Below are 12,892 nucleotides of genomic sequence, written 5' to 3'. Positions count from 1 at the left end.
TTAATCCAATAGAACTATATTTATGCACTGCATCTAATATACATCAACGGTGGGGCGTATGTGTTAGAAAAGTTTGGTCTAATTATTTTTCCATTTGAACCACCAAAATAAATAAATAAATAAATAATAAAGACACTAGCATGACATATAACATGTCGCTGAAAAATAGAAATACAAAGTTTCTGAGATACAAAATTAGAAATACAAATTTATTAAGCTTTAGTTCTTTGTACAACCTTGCGAGGTTCCTGTTTCATGTACTCAACGAGCTTGGTTATATTCTCATAAGAAGAACCTCCTCCTTCCATAGCCTTAATAGCCTTCTCCTTAATCTCTCTAGCCCTTATCCTCCTCTCCTCAGCCACCTCTCCATCATTCATCAAACTCCTCACAGCCCTCTCCACATCATCCCTCCCTTACCGGAATCTCATCCTCACCATAATTAAACACTGGTTTCTTCACTCCAATAGCAATCCCAATCCTCAGGAACTCCACAACCAACCTCTCATTCAAGAACTGGTCTCCAAACTGCGGCCAAGTGATCATTGGCACACCATTTGACGCTGCCTCCAACGTTGAGTTCCATCCACAATGACTAACAAAACCACCAACAGACTTATGCGAGAGTATCACAGCTTGTGGGGCCCATCCCTTGATAACAAAACTCCTCAAACTCATCCTCCGCTCAAACCCTTCCAACCACTCCTCAACCTTCGGACACTTCTCTGCATCCTTAATAACCCAGATGAAAGGAACTTCAGAAGCCTCAAGTCCTGACCCAATCTCCAATATCTGCCCGACATTCATCCGAATCAAACTCCCAAAACTGACATAAAAGCACAGAATTTTTCCTCCATAGAATCAAGCCAACATAACAACTTCTCTTGATCCACTGCAGCCTTGTTCCCTCTCACAATCCTAGCACTAAAATCATCATCCTTATCATATAAACACAATGGGCCAACAGTCCAAACATCCTTTCCAACCACCTTCTTATAAGCCTCCACAAACATAGGCTCGACATCATCGAAAGTGTTGATGACCACCCCATCAGCCGTCTCCTCTGCATGTAAAACCTCCTCACGTAACTTCTCATAACCCGGCGAGGTGAACCAACCTGGTGCATGCATTCTACAAACCTTAAAACTCTGACCAACAACATCATCATAATCAGTCAAACCAGGCACAGCAATTTCTTCAAACTCATCAGTAACGGTCTCATAAATCTTATGCAGATGAAAAACATGACTACAATAGATGTGAATGCAAGAAGGGCCATGAAAGACGAGGCGACGAATGTTGAGTGAACGTGCGACGTTAGCCGTCCACGGGTTGAACATGTCGTTGATCATGCAGGTGGGGCGGGGGACGAGATTTTTGAGGCGTTGCTCGAGAGGGAGGGCGAGAAGTTGGAGTGAGCTAAAGAAGGTCGGAAAGAGGTCATTAGAAGGGATGAGGTCGCAGTTTTCACAGCCGGGGGGTAGGCCAGCTTCGGTGCAGGGGAAAGGGAGCTCGATGAAGTCTATAGGGAGGTTGGACTCGTGCACTCGGACTATGATGGGTTTTATGCGCGACGCGTTCACTGGGGTTGTGATGAAGGTGACGCGGGTGCCACGTTCGGCCAGCAGCCGTGCCATGTCAAGCATGGGGATTATGTGTCCTTGTGCCATTAATGGAACTAGAACAACATGAGGAGAAGGAGGAGAAGGAGGAGGAGGAGGAGGAGGAGGAGCAGTGTTGTTGTTGGAGTCACTGATGATGGTTGTTTGTTTGGTCATGGCTATGGAGATTGATGGATGGGAGAGGTTGGGAAGGATGAAGGATATGGGTGGAGATGAACAGGTTTTTATAGGGAGAAGGGTAAAGGAAGGCTTGTGCTTCACGGGACTTCGAAATGGTGACGCAAAAGGAGATAAAGGAGCAACCTTGTTTGGGGAGTTAAAGAGTGAGTCAGCATCGTTGGGACACTTGGCAAAGTGCGTAGCAAGGATGATTCTGGATTGCCGAATGGCGCATATGTATAGATAGATATCAGATGCGTGCATATCTATGTAAGAGATAAAAGAGATAAAATGGACGAGTAATTATCTTTTCTGGAGATTTCTTTAAAAGAAATTAACAACAGCTGTGCAGGAAGTATGTTTATTTTTTCCCTAATCAGTTGAATTTATTTGGTGGAGAATAATATTATTGGAATATGTAACTTTCATGACCAGTGTCATATTTATAGATTGTAATTTTTTTCATTTATCATGTGAGAGATTGAGAGAAATTCTTTAAAAAAAATGATAAATTATGTTCATTAAAAAGGAAATAAAAAAACAGAGATAACACCAATAAACCGGGGCTGAAAATCACCCCCACCAGGAGTGGGAGACAACACAAAAGTATGTGGTTAACCAAAGTAAGTTTTTTTTAATAATTAACCAAAGTAAGTGATTTGTGTATATTATAAAAAAATTTTAAAAAAAATTATGTATCAAAATTTAATTAGTTATTTTTTTTTTAATAATAGATGACAAGCGCCTTTTTTATCTGAATATAAACAGTACTGAACAGTACTGGAACCCGGATGTACAGTGTATGCACAATATGAGAATAATTAGTTAATTCAATTAGTATTTAAAACTGTGAGTGCATAATTTTGTTTTAAAATTAATTAATTTTATTTAAATTAAAATTTAAACAAATAATAGCATTTTTTTTGTATACAAGTCTTTTTCTTTTATAGTATGAAGAAAGAAGACTTCGGTTTGTTGATATCTAAATAATTTTTCTTAAAGATGAATACCATGTGCTTTATGGTCTTCTCATTTGAGAGCTATTTATTAGTGTTTGGTTTTCTAGTTGGTTTTCCAAATTCCACCGGAATTTGGTGATATTTATTAAAAAACAATAGTTGTCTAAATCTTTGTCAAAATTTTTTTATTATATGATAAAAGTGGATAAATTATAATTTTATTAAAAAGCAGTACAAACCCCGAGAAAAACAAAAAGCAACTGAAAAATAAATAATAACCCAAAACAGCAAGCCATCACAAGAGATAATGAGCTTCTAACAATAAAACAAACCAACAACCGCAGAAATAGCTCAAGAAAAAGAGAAAACACCGCAACTGAGACGTCAATGATGATGAATATATATATATATATATACTTATATGGCTATATATTTTTCATGGACGTTTGTTAAGGCTTTAGCAGAGAATGAAAAAAAATAGAAAAAATGAGAGAGAGAGAGAGAGAGAGAGAGAGAGAGATTGGGTGAAAAGAAGGGGAGTAGGGGATGCAAATCAATTTGGACGTTTGTGATTAAATGTTTACAATTGAGATGATGATCGAATGGTTGTGATGCAATCACTGTTTATTATTCAGAACATTGTTTATTGTAGTATTCACACTAATGGATGATGTGTAGCCTTTCGATTAATTTAAATCCAGAGTGATGATATAGGCACATTCAGTAGAAATTTTTATCTACTAACATCCTTAGTAGAATGGTCTATATATATATATATATATATGCTAAACGCTTTTTTAAAAAAACGCTAATAAAAGAAGCAAAAGTATGAAAGACAGTTGGGTGTTGGTTTTCAATTATGGGAGAAAAAGAGATAGATGCGGAGAGAAAAAAATATGGGGAGGAGAACAAGATCGTTGGATAAGCATCATCCAACGGACCTCGTGAGGACATCCGTGAGAATTGTTATTTTTACGGATCTCCCTAAATTACTAGGCTCCATATATATGTGTGTGTAGTGCCGCACGCACAAAAGGGATTTTCAATCGCTTTTTAGAATATTTTTTTTCGAAGATGGACAAACCATCACCACAAAGAGATATATATATATATATATATCATGTGGGGAGCTCTTTGGGAGCTAATTAGCTTTTACCAATGAAAACACACTCAACCACGATATGCTCTCACCTTTCACATCATGGTGGGGTAAAACTCTCGTAGCTCACCCGAAGTGAAAAGAATCCAAACTACTAGGCTAAACCCCCTTTGGCCTTCGTGAAATATTATATGGGAAATTAATTTAAAGTTCATGCTGCTGTGATTGATTTTTACGATAGATGGCATGATGGACAATCTCTCAAAAACCTCTGGTCAACCCTTTTCAACGATTGCACCAACCCCTAGATATCTCTAAGACAATTCTCTCAATTCCCTCGAATCACGCAAAATAACCTTTTCCACAATGTAATAATAGAAGATTTTCCCCCACTTTTGAATTTAATTCTTGACTGCTCTAACGACCAAGATGATGTCAACACCTAGGTACTTTTCGGAAAAAGTGGAACTTTCTGCTTAAGTCCTTCTACAAATTTCTAATAGATGAGGCATGCTCAATTTGCTATACTCTCAATTCTGAAAACTCCATTGCCCAAAATAAAATCACTTTTATTTTGTTAACTTGTTTTAGGATGATAAAATTCTAATTCTCTCAAACACGTTCAAAAAGAATGTAACCAAAATGTCACAGATACATGTGTCCTTTGCCACCAAGCTTCTGAAAATAATGGAACACCTTTTTATCGAATATGAATAATCAGAGCGAATTTAGTCCTTCTTTATTCAAATATTCGAGTTACAATTATCCCGACCCATCCGTTTTCTAGAATCTGGAAATCCTAGCTACCCTCGTTAAATTCTAGCCAACGGATATTGTGGGACCTTAGTTCTAGAGTCATCATTTGGAATATTTGGCTAGAACGAAATATTCACATTTTTTAGTTACTTGCTTTACCTTTATGCTGTAATCTTTAAAATTGCTAATATGCTTCTTTTTTGGTTTTCCATAACTTCAAACCTACAACACCAAAATTTCACCGAAGCATCTCAAAGGATCAAGCACTCCCTTAACTTCATGAGCACAAGAGTCGCGAACAATTCCTGCGATACAAACCCTAATATGGTTCAGGAGTAGCCTACTCCCCCATGCATCTCGGATTGGCCTGTGATTGCAGATGGTAGTTTCGCTGGTCCAGCTACACTACTCTTTTCAGTTTTTTCTTTCTTCTCTTCTTCTTTTCTTTTTTTCTTATTTCCAAAGTGCCCTACTCTTTGGTGAGAGACCTCGAGTTGTTTTTCTGTTTTTGTTGTTTGTTCTCCTTTTGTATGTTTGTCCTTCTTTTTTGTTTTTAAATGAAGTTGTTGTTTATCCACTTTTATGAAAGAAAAAAAAAATTTGCAAAACATACAATTGATCATCATGAAAGATAAATGATATATACATATATATATATATATAGAATATAGTCAAAGAGATGGTGCTGATTGAATCAATAGTTTGAAATTCCTTTATTTTAAGTTGACACAATCTAGAAGATGAATTATCTAAACTTAGAAAAAGAAAGAACAAGCTCACAATTGAAACTTCACAAAAGGGGAAAACAAGGATAACAAGCCACATTAGTTTTAGCAATGATTTGGAAAGAATGGTGGGTTATGCATGGTGGAATTTAAAAATTTCATCCAATGAGAAAGGAAAGAGAAGTCTGACTTATGTTCTAGAAGACAAATACAATGACACCATATAATTAAAAAAGAAGATACCATTAATCAAAACAAAACAACAAAACCAAGGAGAATATATAGAATGGCTATATTCATATATTTTTTAATAGTTTTAATATTTTTAAAATATATCACATTTAATTATTATTATTATTATTATTATTATTATTATTTATTTATTTTTCCTCCATCTCCTTCCTTCATGGTATGTATATGACAAAAACAAGTGCTTGCATATGCTTTTATACTAATTAATGCAACTTGTATTTATTATCAAGATGCACATAGTTCATGTTTTAACTTAAAAAATATCATTAAAAATTTTAAAACTAACTAGTTATATAAAAGCTAGCAAGGTTCCATCCCTATTTTTCTTTCTTGATAAAGTGGACAAGCCAAGTAATCAGGGACATGTACAGGATCAGGCATTGAACATCCAATCTTGCACCCTCACCTGGAAACACAGAGCTTAAGTGACAAGCTCAAACCCATACTAGGAACCTAAAACCATTATTTGTGGTTGAGAGAATTTGAATTTGGGACAATAAAATTTTCTTATTTCAATTTTAACAAGTGGGACCGTGCCGCTGAGCTATAAGCTTGCTAGCACCATCCCTACTCTAAACGAGAGAATATCTCATTCTTATCACATATATTTTTGGTTGTTACGGCAGATGTGGCATCTATTCAAAAAGGTTAACTTTTCTGTTTACTTATCAAAATGATCTAATAATAACATACACTTGCTAAACATAATTAATAACTAAATATGAACATATAGGCCTATAGCTAGTTTTATTTACATAAAGAGTCGTAAAACTCATTCCATAACTATGAGTAAAATAACTATACTATGGTATAAATCTAAAATTAAATATAAAGACTCCATTGGCACAGGATCGACTATTCTAAATTTTATTTATGTTCTCACAAGAGGACCAATTAAGGGCTTTTGTTCTTGCATATGAGCTAATATTTCAATTGATTAGTAGTGGTTATTCGATTCAATATCATATATGAACACACAAGAAATTAAACTTGAAACATGTTGCTCGTTAAAAATATATATCCAATATGAATAAAACCGGTTAAATAACAGTAAATTCGATATGAAACCAGTAAAACCCGCAATTAATTTAGCACTATATTATAAGTATGAACAAGGCATTTAACACACAAATTATAATAATCAAACAAGTCTCGTAAACATCCACTATAATATCTCGTCATACCCTGACAATTAACAAAGACACTGATAATTGATAATTTGATAATTGTATCATTTGCTTATGGATGCCCTCAAAAAGCACTTCACCGGGTACTATACTCTAAAAATATTTGAGCAGGGATTTTAACAAAAACAATGGTTTTAAACTTTTTTTTTCTCCCAAATGTAATAACAAATGTGGTGCTAAAAACCTCAATTACTCATACATAACCTCTAATATAATTGGGTGGATCTCAAAGAGGGGCATACACAACTTAATTAATTAGATCCCCTAATAGGCTAGTATCCTCTTTGTTTAACCAATCTTTTTTGGTTTTTAAAAAGGTGGATGAACCACTGATGCATTGCAAAAGAAATAAAAGGCAATAGATAACAAAAAAAAAGAAAAGACAGAGAGAGACTGATCACCAGAGGTGAAGTGTCTCAGCTACAACCTAGAAAAAACAAAAACCACTAAGGAAGAGGTCGGCATTAGGGGCGGCTAACACCGACCGAGGCGATCAAAGCAGGGGAGCGCCATCAAAAGTAGGGACGTCTGGGTCAACAACAAGAGCAGTCGTCTCTAGAGTGGGGGTGTCTGTCTCAATCATTAGAATAGCTGTCTCGAGTGTGGAACTGTCAGACCCACTAGCTAGATCAGATGTCTAGAGAGGATAGAAGCCCTGTTGCCCACAAAAACTAGGCGACGCTTGATCGTGTGAAAGATCTCCTCCAGTTGTGGTTTAACCAAATATTTGTCTAAATATTTTTTTAATATGTCACACACATAAGTACATTAATAATGTCAAATTAGTCTATTGTGTAAACATGATGAGAATATCATACAGTCATGCCATCTATAAGAACCGGAAATCTAAAACTAAGAAATTGATTTAACTTAAAACTGAATATAACTGTAATTAAAGTTATTGATGAAATACTAATTACTTGATAAAACATACATTTGATGTAAACAACCTTTCTAAATGTTAACTACTACTTACTCATGTGTTACCTCTAGATTTTTCATTTGACCGTCTCTCTTATAGATAAGTTACCCATACACATACTTTTCATTATTTACATTTTAACTATGCATTGGAAGATAGTTAAAACCATGCCTCATATGAATTAAATATCTAACAGTTTGCCCATTACAATGATAACTCCCTCACTTATTTTTTTATTTTTTTGACGAAGTAGATAAACCATAATTTTTTAGAAAAACCAACAATACACGAAACTCCCTCACTTATTTTATTTTTTTATCTTTTTATCCTTTTTAACTATAAATAAATAATATGTGAATATCAGTACAACTAAATAAGAAAAATTTAACAGTTGAAACTTTCCTAAACCTAAATAGTAAATAATGCCGGGCCTCTAATATATTGTTGCCTTGGATAAATTGAAATATATGTCACTTGCTAGCTAATAGCGAGGCTTGTTATTATCCCCATAACTCACTCAACTCCTCGACCGTCCAAATGAACTGGTCATTATAGACTCCATCAAAAATTAAAATGGATGGGCACAACAGTTTATGCCATTATCGTGGTCATCTCTGATTCTTGCTTTTTGAATTTTTATTGAATAAAGAATAAGGGAGATGATGAACTGATGCCAGAGGCAGAGAGTTTCTGCTCCTGGTTGTTGCTCTATTTTTATTCGTGTTTGATTGCTTGTACTCTGTTGCTCTATTTTTTTAAATGTATTTATAGTTTATCTATTTTATATTAAAAAAAATTCTGCTACATTTTGCTACAAGAATGAGATCAAAACAGATGCACTCACGGATGGATGTATCATGCATGGTGGGTTAAAAAAAATATTCAAATATGCTAATCTTGTTCAGATCCCACTTAAGCTTAATTAATTGGGGCTGTGGTGGCAGGCTGGCAGCTTGCATTATTGCCCACTTCCATATGGCTTTGGTATTTATCTTCAAAATTCCAATTTAGCCCCTCACATGAATACTTCCACTATAAGAGTCTCTGAAAAATTTATAATAACTACCTGGATACCAAAACATTATTAAAAAGCTCCCTACAAAATTTATCTAGCCTCTACTCTTTTCTCCTTTTTCTTTACTTGATTTATCTAGCCTTTCAAAAAATAATAAAATATAATAGAATATAATCTTCTCGCATCTAGAAGTTGAGTGTTCAATCTCATAAAAACACATATATATATTTATATATGTCACTAACGGAATTATGATATGAATAAATGTGGATGAACCATAACTTTATTGAAATAAAAAACAAAGAGCAAGAGCAAATAGAGGATGAGAAAACAAAACAATAGAAAAGATACAAAAATCTCATAAGAGGTGATGAGTACAATAAAATAAATCTGGGAAAAATAAGTATTGAGGCGGTCTAAGTCATTTTCCTGGAATTGTGATTTTTTTAATAACAAAAATCAGGGCATGAAAAAATCTAGTTTCATAAAAATCTAATTTCATTCCTTTTCAACTAAATTGACAAAAAGTAACCCGTAAAATGCACAATAGTGACAATACAATGGATTTTTCAAATCAATGTCCAAATAAATTAGACTTTCAAATTAAGAAAAATTTAAATTAAATAAAACAAGCTATGCAAAAAGTGCATTCTTCTTGTCCCCCACTTGACCATGATCAGCACCATTGAAGCACTGTATCAAGTTGCTCAAATTCTGATAAGAAGAACCACCTTCTTCCATTGCCCTGCCAGCCATCTCTCCCAACACCTTTGCTCTCTTCCTCATCTCCTCTGCTTCCTCTCCTTCAGCCATCAACGTCGCTACTGCCTTCTCAACCCTCTCCTTCTCAAGCAGCACTGCATCCCCATTATCATCACCCCACTTTGTGGGATGCTTCCCTCACACTGACACTCCAATCTTCAGCACTTGAACAATCAACTTCTCATTAATAAACTGTTCAGCAAAATGAGGCCATGTGATCATTGGCACACCTGCAGTCACACCTTCAAGAGTGGAATTCCATCCACAGTGAGTCATGAACCCTCCAACTGCTTGGTGTGATAAGATCATCACCTGAGGAGCCCATCCTCTTATGATCAAAACCTCTTGATCTTGTTCTCTCTTCAAAACCTTCAGATAACCACTTCTCCCACCTCTGCCATCTTTTTCCCCAGCTTTTTATCACCCATACAAAAGGCTTCTCTGAAGCTTCAAGTGCAGTCCCAACTCCACAAGTTGATCAACCTTTGTGCGTGCCATGCTACCAAAGCTCACGTAAGAACTGAGCTTGGTTTCATGGAAGTCAAGCCAGCTCATACACAAGCTTTCATCAATGGCTGCCTTGTTCCCTCTAGCTGCCACATCAGCTACATTCTTGTTAGACAGTGACAGAGGACCAATCATCAAGCCTTCTTTCCAGTTGTTTTCTGGTACCATTCACAGTACAGGCTCTCTAACTCATCAAAAGCTATTCACCACCACGCCATCAGCATCAATCTCAGCTTCTCTTACCTCCTGCGTGTACTTCTCCAATTCTTTGGTAGACCCAGGGGCCTGCGCACGTGATCAACTCTATCACTGTCTGGCATTCCAGGGATGACAAACAGCTCATTCTCATCGGTAATGGTCTCATGAATCTTATGCTGACGTATGTTGAACGAACAAAGAAGAGCAAAGCAGCCAAAACCATTAAAAAAGAGCCTTGGAATGGATAGCTCCTTGGAAACCTCTCTAGTCCAAGGATGAGAGAGGTCAGTGATGATGAGGCTTGGAGGAGGAAGATGACTCTGAGCTTTGAGATGGTTAATGAGGAGGGTCTTTGAGCAAACAGCATGCATCTAGGAAGTTCTTGATAAGGGCCCTGGATGGCAGAGTGTCAAGGTTTTCACAACCTTCAGGAGCCCAGCTTCAGTGCCTGGGAATGGGAGGGTGAGGGAAATGGATAGGAGACCAGAGCCATGCATGGAGTTTATGGAGGTGGTGTTGCGTGCAGCGTTGATAGGGGAGTGGTGACGAAGGTGACATGCACGCCTCTGCTGGCGATGAGCCGAGCCATGTCGATCATGGGGGATCATGTGGCCTTGCGCCGTGCTAAGCACTAGAACAAAGTGGGGGTTGGGAACATTGCCGGAATTTTTGGCTAAAGTGGGATGACTGTTTGGTTTGTCATACTAAAACAGAAACTCTTTGATTTGATGATGAATTGGAAGGTATGGTTTCTGTCTTTGTTGTGTTGATATATATATATATATATAATAATAATTATATGGTTTCGCATGTTGACGAGTGCTGTGAGGGTCATGGATGAGTGGTGATGTATGCACAGACGTTCACTAAGATTTAAAATGCTGTTGTTTTGACTGCTTGATTTGATTTCTGTATTAATTAATGTTGAGCAGGTTGAGCCTTTGTTCAACATTGGGGGCTGATCTGTTGGCCACTACCCTGATGTTGGGGTTCAAGTGGAAAAGGCAAACGAAAAGAGTGCTTTTGGTTTGGAGTTTTAATAATAATAATAATAATAATAATAATAATAATAAGTGGAAATTGCAGAAACCCTGAGCTTTCTCGGAGTGTCAAAACAATACAGTAGTTTGAATCACAGCATTTCTTTTCAACTCCGTGATGAGACACAGTGCATGCTTGGCGTTAAGCGGGTGTGTTAAAATTTTATGAATGAAAATGCCCTTGCCGCGAAGTCGTGGGCCATTTCGGTCGGTGTGAGAGGAAGTGGGTGGGTTTTCTTAGGCATTACAATTTGCTTGTCTTCTCTCGACTCGCGACTCAGCTCGACTCAGCGTCTCGACTCTTCTCTTCCAGGCGCTCTTCCACTTTCACCGGCGTCTCGAAGAAGAAGTCCGTGCAAGTATTCGACATTTAAAGTCACTGCGGTCTAAGGTATTCATTATGGTTTTTGTTAACTATTACATTACGAAGAGACATTTTTCGGTTTTGGTTTGTGATTTTTGTTGTTTTTTTGTTGGAAGACATTGAAGCTTTCGAGGGGATTAATCGATGTGAGGGTTTTTGTTAGTCTGCGAGGGAGATGTCTCGGCTAGGGTTTTTGTTTTGTTTTACATTTTACGTGCTATGTATCTGATCGAAATGGTTTTCGATTGTTGTGCTTTGTGTAATGTTTATAATCTCGTTTACCACTTTTCGAGTTGATATAGTTGCGATTGTAAAAATGAGGTCTCCGTTTAAACAATGAGCTTTCTCAGTTTAAGTTAGTTAAGTCTCCGTTTAATTATTTGTATCTACAGTTTTAATAGTATACGTCCTTGCTTAAAAATGATATCGATGTTTAGGCGAGTGTTCTGGTTTAACAAATTACATTTCCGGCTTAACAATGTGATGTTATTGTCGCGAGGCTTGTGATTATGGCGGTCGATCTAGTTAATGGGCGATGCTACTTGACACGCGGTAGTGGAGACCGTGGTTGAATTGAAAGTTCACATGATCCCTCGACAACTGGGAGATCATCAGGAACAGTTCATCGTCATTCTTGAGTTGGGCTGTATACAAAAGGCGGGCCCTTCTTGACTCTACATGTGCTGAGAGATACGATAACCGCACTAATATATTCGGGGATCGGGAAAGCATCTTTGCGACTTTCGAGGGCACGAAGATGTGGCGATCGTTCTTGATGCTGCGTTGCGATGTGGGAGGCGATCGTGTTTGAGAAGAAGAAAACACGAGTCGACTTTCGAAGAGGTATTTATCGAAGGCGTCACGAGAGACGCGAGAGACTCCATCGGGGAACACTCTTGACAACTCGTTGGACGGAGGGAGAAGAAGGAGAATTTTGCCAAACTCTTGATGGTGTACCTCCATAGATGCAATCCTCTTCCCAAATACCTCTGCTCGGGTTACTAAGCTGGATGGGTTGATTATGTCGATGATCTACACGGAATGGGCGCTACGCGTAGGCAACGGCGCACAAAGTGGCTTATGGAGACATACCACAGGCGCTGCCGAGTGCAGATCTAGATGCTGCGGGGAAGAAGACCACACAGGGTATGTTAGGGTTGCGGTGGCGCTTAACATGCTGGTTTCTCGGTGGCCGGGCAGGAAGAAAGTCCGTTCTGCAAGATCCCAAGGATCTTTGTGCTACGGTGAAAATACTTCAGGAATGAGCGGCGATAGAGACGAGTTTGTCGTCTCTCGAAGGAAAAGAGGTAATAATTCAAAAATAT

The 12,892-nt window shown here is 37.4% G+C and overlaps 1 protein-coding gene and 1 pseudogene across 1 annotated transcript; both read right to left on the bottom strand.

The window, feature by feature from the left end:
- Positions 1-405: 405 nt before the first annotated feature.
- LOC120281278 (UDP-glycosyltransferase 73E1-like) lies at positions 406-1,797 on the bottom strand. Its single transcript, XM_039288142.1, has 2 exons — positions 861-1,797; positions 406-828 (listed from the first exon to the last, which is right to left on the bottom strand). The coding sequence occupies exons 1-2, from the start codon at positions 1,776-1,778 to the stop codon at positions 406-408; spliced, it is 1,341 nt and encodes a 446-aa protein (XP_039144076.1). The 5' UTR covers positions 1,779-1,797.
- A 7,524-nt stretch (positions 1,798-9,321) lies between these two features.
- Positions 9,322-10,534, bottom strand: LOC120281277 (annotated as a pseudogene).
- Positions 10,535-12,892: the final 2,358 nt, after the last annotated feature.

This window comes from Dioscorea cayenensis, chromosome 17 (genome assembly GCF_009730915.1).
Source record: "Dioscorea cayenensis subsp. rotundata cultivar TDr96_F1 chromosome 17, TDr96_F1_v2_PseudoChromosome.rev07_lg8_w22 25.fasta, whole genome shotgun sequence".
Taxonomy (NCBI): domain Eukaryota; kingdom Viridiplantae; phylum Streptophyta; class Magnoliopsida; order Dioscoreales; family Dioscoreaceae; genus Dioscorea; species Dioscorea cayenensis.
This window is presented reverse-complemented; position numbering and strand designations above follow the sequence as displayed.

Bases quoted from the DNA above. Each gene is read 5' to 3' on its own strand.
- LOC120281278 (XM_039288142.1), bottom strand. From the start codon at position 1,778: ATGACCAAACAAACAACCATCATCAGTGACTCCAACAACAACACTGCT. The intron at 829-860 runs TCTATGGAGGAA...TGCTTTTATGTC, and splicing joins AGTTGTTATGTTGGCTTGAT to AGTTTTGGGAGTTTGATTCG.